The 19,080-nt window shown below is 41.1% G+C and overlaps 1 protein-coding gene across 6 annotated transcripts in view; it reads right to left on the reverse strand.

Annotated features, from left to right (window-relative positions):
* The window catches only part of LOC141076086 (receptor-type tyrosine-protein phosphatase U-like), a 240,061-nt gene that overhangs the window by 64,983 nt on the left and 155,998 nt on the right, over positions 1–19,080 (reverse strand). For 3 of the 6 annotated variants that reach the window (XM_073563349.1, XM_073563387.1, XM_073563381.1), the window contains 4 exons: positions 18,022–18,173; positions 17,630–17,820; positions 17,155–17,224; positions 16,978–17,054 (listed from right to left, as the gene is read on the reverse strand). In XM_073563349.1, coding sequence (XP_073419450.1) covers positions 16,978–17,054; positions 17,155–17,224; positions 17,630–17,820; positions 18,022–18,173 — 490 coding nt within the window. Of the gene's footprint in view, positions 1–16,977; positions 17,067–17,154; positions 17,225–17,629; positions 17,821–18,021; positions 18,174–19,080 lie in introns of all 6 variants that reach the window. The other 3 variants (XM_073563370.1, XM_073563360.1, XM_073563340.1) reach the window with 1 other exon arrangement.

The following is a 19,080-nucleotide window of genomic DNA, read 5'->3' on the forward strand; positions in this document are numbered from 1 at the left end:
GAAGCTCTATCACCACTGTGGATGTGATGTGGGGGACTTATGAAGCTCTTTCACCACTGTGGATGTGATGTGGGGGACATGTGAAGCTCTGTCACCACTGTGGATGCGATGTGGGGAACATGAGAAGTTATACCACCACCCACCACTGAGAATGTGCTATGGGGACATGTGAAGTTCTATCACTACTGTGGATGTGATGTGGGGGACATGTGAAGCTCTGTCACCACTGTGGATGTGATGTGAGGGATATGTGAAGCTCTGTCAACACTGTGAATGTGATGTGAGGGATATGTGAAGCTCTGTCAACACTGTGGATGTGATGTGGAGACATGTGACTCTCTGTCACCACTGAATAAGGAAGGTAGTGAGAATCAGTATATGTAGCATATATAAAAGTCTGGTATGTCTATCTAATATACCGTACTAGTAAATAACATACTGCCAAAATATACTCACAGGGACTGTAATAGACCGGTTGTAAAATTACACATAGCACAAGGGGGAGGACGAATCCAAGAAACAACCAATTGTCATAATAAAATTGCTTTATTGAAGAGGTAAGGCAAGGAACAAATACAACGTGCTTTGTAACTATAAAATTATTACCAACAGACTAGGGACACAAGGGACCATTGCTGCCAATGCTACAAAGAAGTTAAATCCATGATTGATGACAAGGGTCGAATGCTCACAAGTGTGACAGGAGCCTAACAGCCAACATTACCCAATGTAGCATCCATGATATAGTAACAACAGCAAGGGAGAAGGCAACCAATCCAGTAAGAATCAAATAATATATACATGCGGTCAGTGTACATTAGCTGAACAAAGTAGCAACTGGCAAACAAAGGGTCCCCGTGTCCGCCCCAACGCGCGTTTCGGAACACCTTCGTCAGGGGGCGCAATGAATAATATAAAAATCGCTGTTTAAAAAGTGGGCATAAACCGGAAGGCCTCTGACGGCGCAACCGGAAGTTGTCATCAGTATCCATGGTGACGTGCACGCATAGAGTGCATAATGTATAAGCGCCAGTGGCAATATGCCGCGTTGCCCGGGAGACACCAACGCCCCTCCAGGCATGACGATGGGGAGATGTGATGCCCAAATCTCGCGGGGCCCCGCGTGACTAGATGCCCATAGCTTCCTGACGTCAGCACCGGAAGTGCTGTGAGCGCCACACAGGCGCAGCATTGACAATGAATCAAGCGCCACCATATTTGGGACTGGCAATTATGCTCAAATGATCACAGTTTTATAGTAGTAATAATTGGCACACAAAATAAGGGAATCATGGCATACTTTGCATCGAGAGAGATCTATTAGACATGGCAATAGACATGAATGGTTATAAAAGCACCATGGGTACATTTCAGATATAATCTTATTGTAGAGGGGCAGCAAACCGTGAAAAAGTGACCATACATATGAAAATGAATACATAAGCCGCCATATGTATAATATGGTCTAGTCATTTCGTCACCAACACAGAAAGCAATAACAATAGTAATAAATACAACATAATAACAAAAGAGAATTATAAATATTATAGACATGTGAAAATTTAGTGTACAGGAAAATCCGTAACACTCGAATTGTGTTTCTGAAAGGTGACCAAACCCAGATAAAGGCCATAAATATGTATACAAGGTACAATGCATATGATGCATAATAAGGGAAATAAGCATCAACAACAATACGTATCGCATTGCCGATATCAAATAGTACGTATGTATATAGTCCATAAAAATTATAGCAGCATTCACTCTTCCACGTCTCTGATGGAAGGGGGATGCTTCATAACCCTGAGCATATACATCAGCAAATCCATCCGGAAGCCCACAGAATAGAAAGCAATGAGCTAAAAAATATAAAAGTATAAAATCAAGGAAATGAAAATACAAGCGACAAAGCAGGAGGAACTCTACATAAATCTATTCCAAGTAGGGGGCAAAACTCAGATTCTCGTTCAAACCGTGAGGATGCATAGTTCGCAAGGTCCAAATCCAGCGGGATTCAAGGCGTGCTAATTTAGTAGACAACTTACCCCCCCCGTATATTGATGTCAATGGCATCAATACCTCTAAATCTAATCAGGCTACTATTGCTCACATGGCAAAGTTTGAAATGCCGTGGAATCGTCATTAGTGAGGATGCATCCACCTGGCCAACTGACGCCTCAATGCCCAAAACATGCTCGCGCACACGCACCCTCAACTGACGTGAAGTAAGGCCTACATAAGATTACACGGGCATGTAGCATAGTAAATAACATACCGTGTATCACATGAAATTGATTTCTTGATGTTAAAAATCTTGCCGCTAGAGTCAGAGAAGGTGGGGTCGCGATCCATGTTAGGGCAAGCGACACAGTGGCCACATGGATAGCTTCCGCACCGCGTGGTCATGTTATCAAGGAACGTAGTCCTATGCTCACCCGCATAAAGACTGCGAGTAAGATGGTCCCTCAAATTTCTAGCTAGTCTGAAGCCTAATGCAGGTCTCTCTGGTATAATTTTGGATAGGTTAGGATCTACCTTCAGAATGGGCCAGGACTTCTGAAGAGCCTTACGTACCAAGTATGCTTGGGAGTTATAGCCGGTTATAAACCTAACATGGGGTTCCTTAGATGCAGACGAACAACGCATATTACTATACAAAAGGGATGAGCGAGAACTAAATTTTGCCCTATTATATGCCCCCTTTATAGAACGTCGGCTATAACCTCGATCCAAAACCCGTTTCCTTAATTCCTCAGCCTGTTTTTCAAAATCTGAGTCTGAGGAACAGATCCGCCGTAAGCGGAGAAACTGTCCCACAGGCACCGCCCTGATGACATGTCCAGATGACATAAGGTAGCGTGAAGAAGTGAGTTTGTGGCAGTCGGTTTACAGTAAATATCCGTTTGCAACATGCCAGTAGTATCCATCTTGACTATATTGTCAAGAAACTCCACTTTTTCACAATCATATACAAATGTCAACCTGATATTAAGTTCGTTGCTGTTCAAGTCAGAAAGAAAACGGGAAAGGTCAGAGGAGGAACCCTGCCAGATGAAGAGAATGTCATCAATGTACCGGGTCCAGAGAAGGCCTTACATCACGTCAGTTGAGGGTACGTGTGCGCGAGCATGTTTTGGGCATTGAGGCTTCAGTTGACCAGGTGGATGCATCCTCACTGAAGACGATTCCATGGCATTTCAAACTTTGCCATGCGAGCAATAGTAGACTGATTTGATTTAGAGGTATTGATGCCATTGACATCAATATACGGGGGGGTAAGTTGTCTACTAAATTAGCACGCCTTGAATCCCGCTGGATTTGGACCTTGTGAACTGTGCATCCTCACGGTTTGAACAAGAATCTGAGTTTTGCCCCCTACTTGGAATAGATTTATGTAGAGTTCCTCCTGCTTTGTCGCTTGTATTTTCATTTCCTTGATTTTATACTTTTATATTTTTTAGCTCATCGCTTTCTATTCTGTGGGCTTCCGGATGGATTTGCTGATGTATATGTACAGGTTTATGAAGCATCCCCCTTCCATCAGAGACGTGGCAAGAGTGAATGTTGCTATAATTTTTATGGACAATATACAGTTGTGGACAAAAGTATTGACACCCCTGCAATTCTGTCAGATAATACTCAGTTTCTTCCTGAAAATGATTGCAAACACAAATTCTTTGTTATTATTATCTTCATTTAATTTGTCTTAAATGAAAAAAACACAACAAGAATTGTCCTAAAGACAAATTGGATATAATTCCACACCAAACATAAAAAAGAGGGTGGACAAAAGTATTGGCACTGTTCGAAAAATCATGTGATGCTTCTCTAATTTGTGTAATTAACAGCACCTGTAACTTACCTGTGGCACCTGACAGGTGTTGGCAATAACTAAATCACACTTGCAGCCAGTTGACATGGATTAAAGTTGACTCAACCTCTGTCCTGTGTCCTTGTGTGTACCACATTGAGCATGGAGAAAAGAAAGAAGAAGACCAAAGAACTGTCTGAGGACTTGAGAAACCAAATTGTGAGGAAGCATGAGCAATCTCAAGGCTACAAGTCCATCTCTAAAGACCTGAATGTTCCTGTGTCTACCGTGAACAGTGTCATTAAGAAGTTTAAAGCCCATGGCACTGTGGCTAACCTCCCTAGATGTGGACGGAAAAGAAAAATTGACAAGAGATTTCAACGCGAGATTGTGCGGATGTTGGATAAAGAACCTCGACTAACATCCAAACAAGTTCAAGCTGCCCTGCAGTCCGAGGGTACAACAGTGTCAACCCGTACTATCCGTCGGCGTCTGAATGAAAAGGGACTGTATGGTAGGAGACCCAGGAAGACCCACTTCTTACCCCGAGACATAAAAAAGCCAGGCTGGAGTTTGCCAAAACTTACCTGAAAAAGCCTAAAACGTTTTGGAAGAATGTTCTGTGGTCAGATGAGACAAAAGTAGAGCTTTTGGGCAAAGGCATCAACATAGAGTTTACAGGAGAAAAAAGAGGCCTTCAAAGAAAAGAACACGGTCTCTACAGTCAAACATGGCGGAGGTTCCCTGATGTTTTGGGGTTGCTTTGCTGCCTCTGGCACTGGACTGCTTGACCGTGTGCATGGCATTATGAAGTCTGAAGACTACCAACAAATTTTGCAGCATAATGTAGGGCCTAGTGTGAGAAAGCTAGGTCTCCCTCAGAGGTCATGGGTCTTCCAGCAGGACAATGACCCAAAACACACTTCAAAAAGCACTAGAAAATGGTTTGAGAGAAAGCACTGGAGACTTCTAAGGTGGCCAGCAATGAGTCCAGACCTGAATCCCATAGAACACCTGTGGAGAGATCTAAAAATGGCAGTCTGGAGAAGGCACCCTTCAAATTTCAGGGACCTGGAGCAGTTTGCCAAAGAAGAATGGTCTAAAATTCCAGCAGAGCATTGTAAGAAACTCATTGATGGTTACCGGAAGTGGTTGGTCGCAGTTATTTTGGCTAAAGGTTTTGCAACCAAGTATTAGGCTGAGGGTGCCAATACTTTTGTCTGGCCCATTTTTGAAGTTTTGTGTGAAATGATCAATATTTTGCTTTTTGCTTTATTCTCTTTTGTGTTTTTTCATTTAAAACAAATTAAATGAAGATAATAATACCAAAGAATTTGTGTTTGCAATCATTTTCAGGAAGAAACTGAGTATTTAATCTGACAGAATTGCAGGGGTGTCAATACTTTTGGCCACAACTGTACATACTATATGATATCGGCAATGCGATACGTACTGTTGTTGATGCTTATTTCCCTTATTATGCATCGTCTGCATTGTACCTTGTATACATATTTATGACCTTTATCTGGGTTTGGTCACCTTTCAGAAACGCAATTCGAGTGTTACGGATTTTCCTGTACACTAAATTTTCACATGTCTATAATATTTATAATTCTCTTTTGTTATTATGTTGTATTTATTACTATTGTTATTGCTTTCTGTGTTGGTGACGAAATGACTAGACCATATTATACATATGGCGGCTTATGTATTCATTTTCATATGTATGGTCACTTTTTCACGGTTTGCTGCCCCTCTACAATAAGATTATATCTAAAATGTACCCATGGTGTTTTTATAACCATTCATCTCTATTGCCATGTCTAATAGATCTCTCTCGATGCAAAGTATGGCATAATTCCCTTATTTTGTGTGTCAATTGTTACTACTATAAAACTGTGATCATTTGAGCATAGTTGCCAGTCCCAAATATGGTGGCGCTTGATTCATTGTCAATGCTGCACCTGTGTGGCGCTCACAGCACTTCCTGTGCTGACGTCGGGAAGCTATGGGCGTCTAGTCACGCGGGGCCCCGCGAGATTTGGGCGTCACATCTCCCCATCGTCATGCCTGGAGGGGCGTTATTGTCTCCCGGGCAAAGCAGCATATTGCCACTGGCGCTTACAAATTATGCACGCTATACGTGCGCGTCACCATGGATACTGATGACAACTTCCGGTTGCAGAGGCCTTCCGGTTTATGCCCACTTTTTAAACAGCGATTTTATATTATTCATTGCACCCCCTGATGAAGGTGTTCCGAAACGCGCGTTGGGGCGGGCACGGGGACCCTTTGTTTGCCAGTTGCTACTTTGTCCAGGTAACGTACACTGACCGCATGTATATATTATTTAATTCTTACTGGATTGGTTGCCTTCACCTTTTCTGCTGTTACTATATCATGGATGTTACATCAGGCAATGTTGGCTGTTAGGCTCCTGTCACACTTGTGAGCATTCGACCCTTGTCATTAATCATGAAGTTAACTTCTTTGAAGCATTGGCAGCAATGGTCCCTTATGTCCCTATTCTGTTGGTAATGATTTTATAGTTACAAAGTACATTGTATTTGTTCCTTGCCTTACCACTTCAATAAAGCAATTTTATTATGACCATTCGTTGTTTCTTGGATTCGTCCTCCCCCTTGGTCTCTGTCACCACTGTGGATGTGATGTGTCGGCATGTGAAGCTCTATCACCACTGTGGATGTGCAGTGGGGACATGTGCTGCTCTACCTCCACTGTGAATGTGATGTGACATGTGAACCTCTATTTCCACTGTGGATGTGATGTGGGGGACTTATGAAGTTCTATGACCACTGTGGATGTGCTGTTGAGACATGTGACTCTCTACTACCACTGTGGATGGGATGTGAGGACATGTGCATCTCTGTCACCACTATGCATGTGATGTGGGAGATATGTGAAGCTGTCAACACTGTGGATGTGTTGTGGAGACATGTGGTGCTCTATCACCACTGTGGATGTGACGGGACATGTGAGGCTTTATCACCACTGTGGATGTGATGTGGGGGACATGTGAAGCTCTTTTACCACTGTGGATGTGCTTGGGGGACATGTGAAGCTCTATCACTACTATGGATGTGATGTGGGGACATGTGAAGCTATATCATTCCTGTGCATGTGATGTGGGGGACATGTGATGCTCTGTCACCAATGTGGATGTGATGTGGGGACATGTGAAGTTCTTTCACCACTGTGGATGTGTTGTGGAGACATGTGGTGCTCTATCACCACTGTGGATGTAACTGGACATGTGAAGCTCTATCACTACTGTGGATGTGATGTGGGGACATGGGAAGCTCTGTCACCACTGTGGATGTGATGTGGGGGATATGTGAAGCTCTGTCAACACTGTGGATGTGATGTGGAGACATGTGACTCTATCACCACTGTGGATGCTATGTGGGAACATGTGAAGCTCTATCACCACTGTGGATGTGATGTGGGGGACATGTAAAGCTCTGTCACCACTGTGAATATGCTGTGGGGACATGTGAGGCTTTATCACCACTGTGGATGGATGTGGGGGACATGTGAAGCTCTTTTACCACTGTGGATGTGCTTGGGGGACATGTGAAGCTCTATCACTACTATGGATGTGATGTGGGGACATGTGAAGCTATATCATCCCTGTGCATGTGATGTGGGGGACATGTGATGCTCTGTCACCTCTGTGGATGTGATGTGGGGACATGTGAAGTTCTTTCACCACTGTGGATGTGATGTGGGGGACATGTAAAACTCTGTCACCACTGTGAATATGCAGTGGGGATATGTGAAGCTTTATCACCACTGTGGATGTGATGTGGGGGACATGTGACGCTATTTACCACTGTGGTTGTGTTGTGGGGACATTTGAAGCTCTATCACTACTATGGATGTGATGTGGGGACATGTGAAGCTATATCACCCTAGTCCATGCCCTCATCATCTCTCGCCTTGACTACTGCAACCTCATGCTCTGCGGCCTCCCCTCAAACACTCTCGCACCCCTCCAATCTATTCTAAACTCTGCTGCCCGACTAATCCACCTGTCCCCCCGCTATTCCCCAGCTTCTCCCCTCTGTCAATCCCTTCACTGGCTCCCAATTGCCCAGAGACTCCATTACAAAACCCTAACCATTACATACAAAGCCATCCACAACTTGTCTCCTCCATACATCTGTGACCTCGTCTCCCGGTACTTTCCTGCACGCAACCTCCGATCCTCACAAGATCTCCTTCTCTACTCCCCTTTTATCTCCTCTTCCCACAATCGCATACAAGATTTCTCTCGCGCATCACCCCTACTCTGGAACTCTCTACCACAACATATCAGACTCTCACCTACCATCGAAACCTTCAAAAAGAGCCTGAAGACCCACCTCTTCCGACAAGCCTATAACCTGCAGTAACCACCGATCGACCAAACCGCTGCACGACCAGCTCTACCCCCGCCTACTGTATTATCACCCATCCCTTGAAGATTGTGAGCCCTCGCGGGCAGGGTCCTCTCTCCTCCTGTACCAGTTATGACTTGTACTGTTTAAGATTATTGTACTTGTTTTTATGTATACCCCTCACATGTAAAGCGCCATGGAATAAATGGCGCTATAACAATAAATAATAATAATAATAATAATAATAATAATATCATCACTGTGGATGTGATGTGGGAGACATGTGAAGCTCTGTCACCACTGTGAACGTGCTGTGGGGACATGTGAGGCTTTATTATCACTGTGGATGTGCTGTGGGGACATGTGAAGCTATATCATCACTGTGGATGTGATGTGGGGCATATGTGAAGCTCTTTTACCACTGTGGATGTGCTGTGGGGACATGTGAGGCTATCTCCATTGTGGATGTGATGTGTTGTGCAGTTAATGTGCATCTTTCCACAGATGAGAACACTGCTCTGTTATTTCCAATACTGGAGAGATGATAGAGGTCAGCGCAGGGGCAGATTACTGACAGCCAATGAGTGTACAGAGGGTGGTGCTGAACCCTGAGCTGTGGTTGAGCAAAATCTGGTTGTGAGGTTAGATAATAAAGCACAGGGAGCTGTCAAGTTTGGTAGATCTGAAGGTAAACAAAGTGGGTGCACTGAATGAAGCGAAATTTAGGAGGAATGAAGGAAACAAAAAAACTAAATTTATACTGGTGTTGCATATCACGATACAGCACAGATTAGCTTAAAAAAAACGGATTTTGGTGTCGGACAACTTTTTTAACCCCTTTCCGACATCGGGCGTAAATTTACGCCAATGTCGGACTCCCTTTCCTTTGATGTGGGCTCCAGCAGTGAGCCCACATCTTTCCTGGGACATGTCAGCTGTTTTGATTGACCCGTGGATATTAACCAGTTAAATGCCGCTGTCAAACCTCTGACAGCGGCATTTAACTCGCACTTCTGGCCATCGGGCAGGAAATCCGCCCACCAATGATCCCCGTCACGTGATCGCTGGTCACCGGTGGGTTGGCATGACAACCGGAGGTCTGCTGGAGACCTCTATGGTTGTCAGTGCCGGATTGCTATGAGCGCCGCTGATCTGATCATCCGCTTTATGTAGCAGAGCAGATTGGGTTATGGCATCTTCTAGTCTTCCATGGAAACTATTGAGGCATGCCAAAAGTTTAAAAAAATGTTTGATTTTTTAAAAACTAAGTTCAAATCACCCCCCTTTCACCCCATTCAAAATAAAACAATAAAAAAATCAAACATACACATATTTGGTATCGCCGCATTCAGAATCGCCCGATCTATCAAAAAGAAAATAGGATTAACCTGATCGCTAAATGGTGTAGTGGGAAAAAAGTAAAAACACCAGAATTACTTTTTTTGGTCGCTGCGACACTGCATTAAATTTAAATAATGGGCGATCAAAGGAATGTATCTGCACCAAAATGGTATCATTAAAAACGTCAGCTCGGCGCGCAAAAAATAAGCCCTCACCCAACCCGAGATCACGAAAAATGGAGACGCTACGAGTATCGGAAAATGGAGCAATTTATTTATTTTTTTTAACAAAGTTTGGAATTTTTTTTCACCACTTAGATAAAAAAGAACCTAGACATGTTTGGTGTCTATGAACTCGCAATGACCTGGAGAATCATAATGGCAGGTTATTTTTAGCATTTATTGAATCTAGTAAAAAAAGTCGAACAAAAAAAACAGTGTGGGATTGCACTTTCTTTGCAATTTCACCTCACTTTGAATATTTTCCTGTTTTCTTGTACCTGATATGCTAAAACCAAAAATGGCTTTCAAAACTACAACTCGTCCCGCAAAAAACAAGCTCTCACATGTTCATATTGATAGTAAAATATAAAACTTGTCAGTTTTATATTTTGTTGTTTATTTGTTGTATATTTGGTTGTCAGTTGTCAGATCTGACAACTGACAACCAACTCTCATTTTGTCAACACATCATTTCAATGCGAATGTTACAATTGGGAGTCATTTGCTACTGAATTTAAAGGCGTCAACCAATATGGTAATGGACCTTACTATCATATTTGCACATTGACTGCCTCAACAAAATGGAAATTATTATTATTACTAGAAAAGAACAAAAAGTACAATTTTTGTAAGGCCTGTATCACACTTCCGTTTTTGACCATCAGTCAAAATCCGCCGTTTTTGCAAAAAAACGGAACCGCCATTTTTTTTTGGCGGATCCGTTTTTTTCCCCATTGACTTGCATTAGCGGCGGATCTTGACGGATGGCCATCCGTTGGATCCGTTTTTTTGCGGATCCGTCAATTTTTTTGCGTCCACCGAGATGCCTGGACGGACCATGTAACGTTTTTTGTACTGCAGGATCCGCATTTTTATACAGCGCATGCCCGGAGGAATGAAGTGTGGAGGAAATTTAACCCTGAAATCATTTCTGGAGGACAGAGATCGCTCTCTCCCTCTCTCTCTCCTTCCCGGGCAGCGGTTCCTTTAAAATTCTTCATTCGGCGGATCCGGTGGCATCCGTTCACATCAGTTAGCAACGGATCCGCTTTTCCGCCTTTTTGGCGGATTTTAACTGACACAAAAAACTGAAGTGTGAAACAGGCCTAAGCAAATCTAAAAAATTAAAAAAATTTGCAAGAAGTTTAACATTTAACGCACTACTTTCAAGTTTTATTTTTTCAATTACTACTATAAAGATATCCTTAAAGCTTTAGGGAAATATATATCTTTGATATTTGGTAAAGATGTCTAATCAGCAAGCATTTTTTTTAAATAACATCATGTAAGAAAAGAACATATATATTTAACTTTAAAGGGAATGTCATAATTTAATTCCTAATCCACAGACTGAGATATATGTGAAATAGCAAATGGAGCTTTTACTCCCAATCACTGGGCTCAGTGGCTTGTGCCACATACAACGACAGAACTGCAGAGTTCAGCGACTGGCTGCAGGGGTTATGAGTACTGCAGACACGATATCACTGCTGCAGCTGATCAACAAAGACTGGAGCAGCAGTGGAAAGACAGAGCTGGACCCATTTTATTCATCTCTTCAAACTGTAAAGTAATAAATGATAAAAGAGCTCAACCCTTTCAATTGCAAACAACAGTTGCATGCGATCCATAATTATATATTTATAATTCTCTCTTCTTTTCCCAACTGTGCCTACACCAAAAACCGCAGATGTGACGTCAGTCTTCTCACAGGAGCTCTACCTATAGGGTGTTCCCCTCACTATGGAAGAGCAATGAAGCTTACAATCTAACATGTGGAACCTAAGTTGCAATAATACAAAGTAATTTACTTTCCAAAACACTGGGATTAAAATCAGAATTTCCAGCGAGAAGCTTGGCTTTACAGTTTTATAAACGGTGCTCTTAACTACTGAGCCAACTCATTAGCTAAAGTCATTCTGGAACTCACATTCAATCCATTTGATACAGAATACATTCCACGTCTGGATTTTTGAGATTGTTATACATGGTGCCATTTTGGCTTGGATGCAGGTACATTAAAAAAATATTTAAACTACATTACATCTGCGCTCAAGCTACACAATTCCAAAGTGTCAAAAAGAATGTAAAATAAACTCTCAATTAAATGTACTGGCAGACAATAATAACAAAGCAGCTGCAACTATTGTACTTTGGCAAAGAACAATGATAATTTTATAGTCAAAATGTCATAAAGAGCCACAGCGCCCTTTAGCCTAAAAGGTTGTGTGTACAAGTATCAGAGTTATTGGACGCAGCTAAGTGGCTTAGAATGAGCCAATAAGCCCTTTACAACATCAATTTTGCCAGCATATAATTACCCACATTAATAGCACCGCATTCATACACCATTCACATAAGAATGTAAGTTTCTATATGAAAAGCATCACCAAGAGCAAATTAACAATTTCACTTTTTTTTTTCAGGGACCACTATACTATGATTTCCAAAAGTAGGCAAGTAAGATTTAAAAAAGTGTTGGCAAGAGGGAAAGGAAAACATTTTTCAAGACTGTCCATTCTCCTCAAATTATGGGAGAGATGCAACACAAAAAGTGCTTAAAAAACGCAGATTTTTTTTATTTATGATGAATGTCTTGCGTGCATTATGACAAATATAATTAGTCCCTTTTTGATATTTCTTCCTGGGGTCATTATGGACAATACTGTGCAAAGTAGTGGCTTTTTAGCACCTGGAAACACATGAACATACCAATGCTTTTTTAGCAATACAGTGGGGGAAAATAAGTATTTGATACACTGCTGATTTTGCAAGTTTTCCCACCTACAAAGAATGGAGAGGTCTGTAATTTTTATCATAGGTACTCTTCAACTGTGAAAGACAGAATCTAAAAAAACCTGGAAAATCACATTATGTAGGATTTTTACATAATTACTTTGCATTTTATTGCATGAAATAAGTATTTGATCACCTACCAACCAGCAAGAATTCTGGCTCTCACAGATATGTTAGATTTTTTTTCATTCATTACCTGTATTAATTGCACCTGTTTGAACTTGTTACCTGTATAAAAGACACCTGTCCACACAATCAATCACACTCCAACGTTGTAAACCTGCACAAGGCTGAGATGGGCTACAGAACAACAGACAACAGCCTCGTGAGAAGGTAACAACTATTGGCAAAATTATGAGAAAATGGAAAAAGCACAAGATGACTGTCAATCTTCCTCGGTCTGCGGCTCCATGCAAGATCTTGCCTCGTGGGGTAAGGATGATTCTGAGAAAGGTCAGGAATCACCCCAGAACTACATGGGAGGACCTGGCCAGATACCTGAAGAGAGCTGAGACTACAGTATCAAACATTACCGTTAGTAACGCACTACGCCATCATGGATTAAAATCCTGCAGGGCACACAAGGTCCCCCTGCTCACGCCAGCACATGTTGAAGCCCATCTGAAGTTCACAAATGACTATCTGGATGATCCAGAGGAGACATGGGAGAAAGTCATGTGGTCAGATGAGACCAAAGTAGAACTTTTTGATACCAACTCCATTCGCCATGTTTGGAGGAAGAAAAAGGATAAGTGCAACCCCGAGAACACGTTCCCAACCATGAAGCATGGTGGGGGAAACATCATACTCTAGTGGTGCGAGATTTTGACCAACAACCTCCTTCCATCAGTAAGCATTGAAGATGGGTCATGCCTGGGTCTTCCAGCATGACAATGAACCAAAACACATAGCAAGGGCAACTAAGGAGTGGCTCCACAATAAGCATTTCAAGGTCCTGGAGTAGACTAGCCAGTCTCCAGACCTGAACTCAATAGAAAGTTTTTGGAGGGAGCTGAAACTCATCATTGCCCAGTGACAGCCCTGAAACCTGAAAGATCTGGAGAAGATCTGTATGGAGGAATGGGCCAAAATCCCTGCAGCAGTGTGTGCAAACTTGGTCAACAACTAGAGGAAACGTCTGACCTCTGTAATTGCAAACAAAGGTTTCTGTACCAAATGTTCTGTTTTGTTATTCTATTGTATCAAATACTTATTTCATGCAATAATATGCAAATTAATTACATAAAAATCATACAATGTAATTTTAAGGTTTTTGTTTTTAGATTCCGCCTATCACAGATGACATGTACACAAGTTAAAAATTACAGACCTCCCCATTCTTTGTAGGTGGGAAAACTTGTAAAATCGGCAGTTTATCAAAACTTATTTTCCCCACTGTATTTAATTGTAACCGCACCCTTTAAAAGGACTTTGTCATCAAAAAATAATTGAATTTATAAATCAAGTTGTTACATGTAACTACACTGTCATCCATTTTTAGCAATTGTTAAGCATCTTCACTAAAAGCTACAGAACTTTCTTTTTGTGTCTCTCTGCTTCTGTTTCATTCCAGTACCACACCCACCTTCATATACTTTTATAGGCAGCTAGCCTAATTTAATTATGCACTGAAGGCAGACATGTAGACAGATTTGTGCAGTATATATTACAGTTTATTATAGAAAATGGTTAGTGTTTAAATATTAAATATTTTAGATTTTTTCTCAACCACTTTCTATATTAATAACATTTCTGAAATCTTAGAAGTATCACACTGTCCAAGAAGCATAATATTAGGCGGCTCAGTGGTTAGCACTGTTGCTTTGCAGCTCAGGGTTCAAATCCCACCACGGGCAACATCTGCAAGGAGTTTGTTTCTCCCTGGGTTTCCTCTAGGTTTCCCGCTTTACTCTCACACTCCAAAGACATACTGATAGGGAATTTAGATTGTGAGCCCCAGTGGGAACAATGATGATCATGTCTGTAAAGTGCTGCGGAATATGATGGTGCTATATAATCCAAGCATATTAATAATAATAATTACGGTATACTTCCTCTTCTGTAAAGATGATCTTTCAATAGTTATCTCATTATCATCACAGGCAGGATTACAAAACTACACATCACACCAATCACATTAGGTGATGGACACAGCTCACTTCCTCTTCCTCCATGCGCAATGACCTCTGGACAGAACAGAGCATGCACAGAAAACTTTCCTGTGCAAGTCAATGAGTCAGATACTCTCTACTTCTTTCCATAGTCCATGTGACTGCTGTAAAATATATATCTCTAAATGCTGTTTACAAATGCTATGACAAAGTGGCAGCTCCAATATTTATGTGCAAAAAAAAAAAATTGATTAGGAAAAAATATGTATCATCATCTGGTTTAATTATTTAAAATACCATAGTTGATGCATTCTCTCCAGAGACCTATGGTGCCGCAGGCAACTATCAATGTCCCTAGTACAAAGCAAATATGATTCTTGCCTAATTAGTGCTTAAAGGGGTTGCACACTATTAGGACAATGCCTTCTTAAACTAAATGTACGTCCCGATAAAATTATAAAACCAATACTCACCTCCCGTTCCAGTGGTTTCGGCTCTCGCTCTCCCCGGGTCGGTGATGCGGTAGAATGACACTCTATGCTCGGTGCCCAATCAGCGCTGATGTCACTGTCCCCACATTCGTACAAACAGAACATGAAGAGGAGGCCAGGGATCAGCTGCAGCCAGGACTTCCTCTTCATGTTCAGTTTGTCAGAAGGCGGAGACAGTGACATCAGCGCTGATTGGGCATCGGGCATCATGTGTTATTCCACGGCATCACAACCCCGGGGACGCGAGTGTCGACACCGGTAGAACAGCGACAGCACAGCATGGGGGTTGAGTATAGTCTTTATTATTTTAGAGGGGCCGAACATTTAGTTTAAGAAGGGGTTGTCCTAGTAGCGGACAACCCCTTTCTAGAAAACAATTATTTGTTTTCACACACTTAGGGAAGGTTTATATATGAGCATTGCCCAGATTCCATTTTTACATCACCAGCCAAATATTTAGCAAATAATAAAACCTTTAAAATATCAATGTCCTTTCAGGTGAGTTTGAAGCAGTATTTCATCTTGACTTTTGATTCAAGAAACAATAAAACAGTCACTATTTAAGAATTGAGTAGAGAATTTTCCTTAAAGGGGATGTCCCCAGTGAGGACTATTTTTTTCTCTTACTTGAACGCATATATTTTTGTTTAAAATTGAAAAAAATAATGGAATCATTTTAGAATTGTGTTTCATTAAAATGTTGCATCGTGTGCTTTCTATAGCCTTTGTTTTGTACTGTTTATCGCTGGCTGCAGAATGGGCTATCTGAGAATCTATCAGGCTAATCATTCTTTTGTCTGTCTTTTTTGAGCTCCTCTTAGCTGATTTATGACCACAGAACACATCTAGCTTGATAGGGCAAGGAAATTAAATCTATAAAAGCAAAATTTCGCTACATTTTTAATAAAACTAAATTGAAAATAATATTTTTAGCTCCAAATATATTAAATAAAATTAATGAAACAAATTTTTTTTCCCCGCAGAGAACAACCCCTGTAACTAGCAGAATGTGTGTGTCTGCCTTTAGCTCCTCCCTATCCCTTCTCCAAAGACTCTGAGTGGCACTGGCAAATGTCATCTACTATCTCAGTAAAGCAAAAAACTGTCTTCACAGAAAAGATTATAACCATGAATTTAGTGTGAACGATCAAAGATGTGAAAGAAACCGATTTCTCCAAAAAGATACATTGCAAGCCAATACATGATATTATCACATTTGTTATTTCAGTCTTATGAAAAAAAGTAAAACTGACAGGTGCTCTTTAAGTAGGAAGCAAATTCCAGCCATACTTTTCTCTTCTATCATATAATTAGCCATACGCATAAAACAGCTGACATCTATTCTCACTGACCATCTCATATACATGCATTTACTTCAGTAGGAAAAAGGAGAAAAATTGCTCCTAAACATATTTAGTGGCATCTAGCCTGTGAGCAAGAAAAAAAGGGCCAAATATGATCCTACCCCAATCATCTGCCATCAGGGGAAAGTTCAGAGGCACCATGAGACCATTAATGTTGGCAGATCTCTAGGCATCTATATAAACATATGTATGTACAGCAATCGTGGCCTTCATTATGTGATCAGTGAGGGTCCAGCAAATTATAGGGGCCTCCCTTCTATGTCTATTATTAAGGCACAGTGCCACAGTAATATAGGCAGCAGTGCCTTGTGCCGATATTTGTTGCTCTTTCACTATAGTATACATGCTGCATTCATTTGTAGGTGTCTTAATCTGGTATGTTATCGCTCGCCATCACGATACATACTTAGGATAAACTATGTCATGTACGTCTTCTACTCACATCAATGTAATTGGCATTGATTTCTTCGGAACTGCACTCTGCCTGTAGAGGATGGAGTCTAACACGGTGCCGCTCATCTGAAAGCAGAACTGTAGGATATGTAACAAATAATTGTCCATTCAAAAATTGTAAGTCCATATGCGTATGGCAAGGCAGAGGTCGTAAAGAGCCACTTACAATTTGGTGGTGGCTCTTGTCTTCCTTTGCTTTTGTCCTTCTTCTTAGACACATCCCAATCAAAAAAACTCTAATGCAGAAAGAACACAGTTTGAATCAAAAATGGATGGAAAATGAAGCATTGTCTCACATATATCTTGGAAAATGCAACATAAGAAAAACAAATCACTGTACAAACGTTTTAAGCCTATATCACATCAGCATGTTTCACTTATTACATGCACAAACGTACAAGACACATTCTCCCGAGCATACTATGACCAAAACAGATATTCCCATACTGTGAAAAACATGGATAATCATCCCTTGATATTTTATTATTCTGTGCAAAGCGCAAAAAAGTAAAGAATGAAAAAGTGCATGCACACGAAAAAGGCAACATAATACTATGCTTATCATTCTTTTTATTACCCCCCATAACTTGGATTGAAGTGTTAAATAAAATGATGTCAAAGGACGAGGACAAAGCTGTTACCTCATATTCCTGTTTGAACCCATAGCCCTCTGCCACTTTCATCTGGTTTATGTGTTGAAGTAGATCTGCCACACGTACTGCTGGGTGTAATTGTCCTGTGTGGTATGGCGATCCTTTCCTACCATTATTTCTTCTTGGAGATCCTCCTAGAAGACTGCTTGATTCTGTCACAGATCCAACACGTGGTTCACCTAAGGATAATGAAGGATCATTAATATTAGTTTATCTTTGTTATCTATACATTATACATTGTTTTCCTATATTTATAAATTATTATAATGGAATTTGGATTTTCAGAATTACTGTGAAAAATTAGATAATGAATAAAGATCACCTAAGAAGAAACCCAACCCCAACATGGCAAAAGCATGCAGCACGGTCCATTTTCATACCTCGAGAACCATAATTGTGCAAAAATGTTAAGGCTGCCTCATCCTGTAGTAACTTGGGTTGATCTAAGATCTTGGTGTGTTCCCTAGTGGCTCCTGTGCAAGCGTTTTCATGCCGTACTGGCAAAGCAGACTTAGCTAGACTTACTGGTTTGCTGAAAGAAAGAACGAAAGAAAACATACAATTCACAGTTAAGATCTGTCCTTATATAATCAAGATCATTAACTCATTTAATTCTTTATATATAATATTTGGGCTATATGCACAGTACATAACAGAACTGGCATTTGTTTTGGTTATACCTGTCTAGAATACTGTAGAGCAGATTTGTGAAAACACCACAAGTAAGGCTGGTCTATGAAACAAGATCTCAGGTGAAGTTTTAAAAAAATATTCAGAATTGAGAGTCCTCAGTGGTTGATCCCTTTTAATGGCTAACTGAAAAGATGGTAACACATTGCAAGCTTTCGAGCCTACTCAGGTCTCTTCACCGCATCTTTATGTAGGTGGAGTTTTAATATCTAAAGTTGAGGGTTCCTCTAAAGTTGAGGGTTCCTCTGTAAAATTAAAGTATAAATTAAATCTCCGTTTATATATTATGGACACTCTGTGTGTAGTAGCCTGGTAGTTCTTAAAAGGGCTTCCATGGACATATAAGAGGCCAGAGAACAGGCATGAAGAGAATGGTCCAGAAGACGCATTATACCAGGAGGTCCGGAACAGGAGCAGAAACATCAAGTGAAAAGGTTCTCAAAATACTGGCCAAAGTCTAGAACAGGAATCAACCAACAGATTACAGGCTGTCGATCATAGTAAACCAGGTCTAGCAAGGCTTATAACTGGCAACTAGTGGTAGAAAGTCAGGGGATAGTGTAAATAGTGTGAGCGGTGCTCAGGGCTCTCGGAAGGGAGATAATGTGATAACATGGTTAGTGGACACCACCACTGGTCCCAGAATAATAACCCAAGCTGCTGTACTGTCCCTCAGCAATACCCATATCAAAGGCGAAGTGCGGCCCAGTGACAGAAGCAGAGACAGAGGAAATGAACATAGAAGAGGA

The sequence above is a fragment of the Dendrobates tinctorius genome, unplaced genomic scaffold, assembly GCF_039654945.1.
Source record: "Dendrobates tinctorius isolate UK_male_01 unplaced genomic scaffold, ASM3965494v1 ptg000015l, whole genome shotgun sequence".
Classification (NCBI taxonomy): Eukaryota; Metazoa; Chordata; class Amphibia; order Anura; family Dendrobatidae; genus Dendrobates; species Dendrobates tinctorius.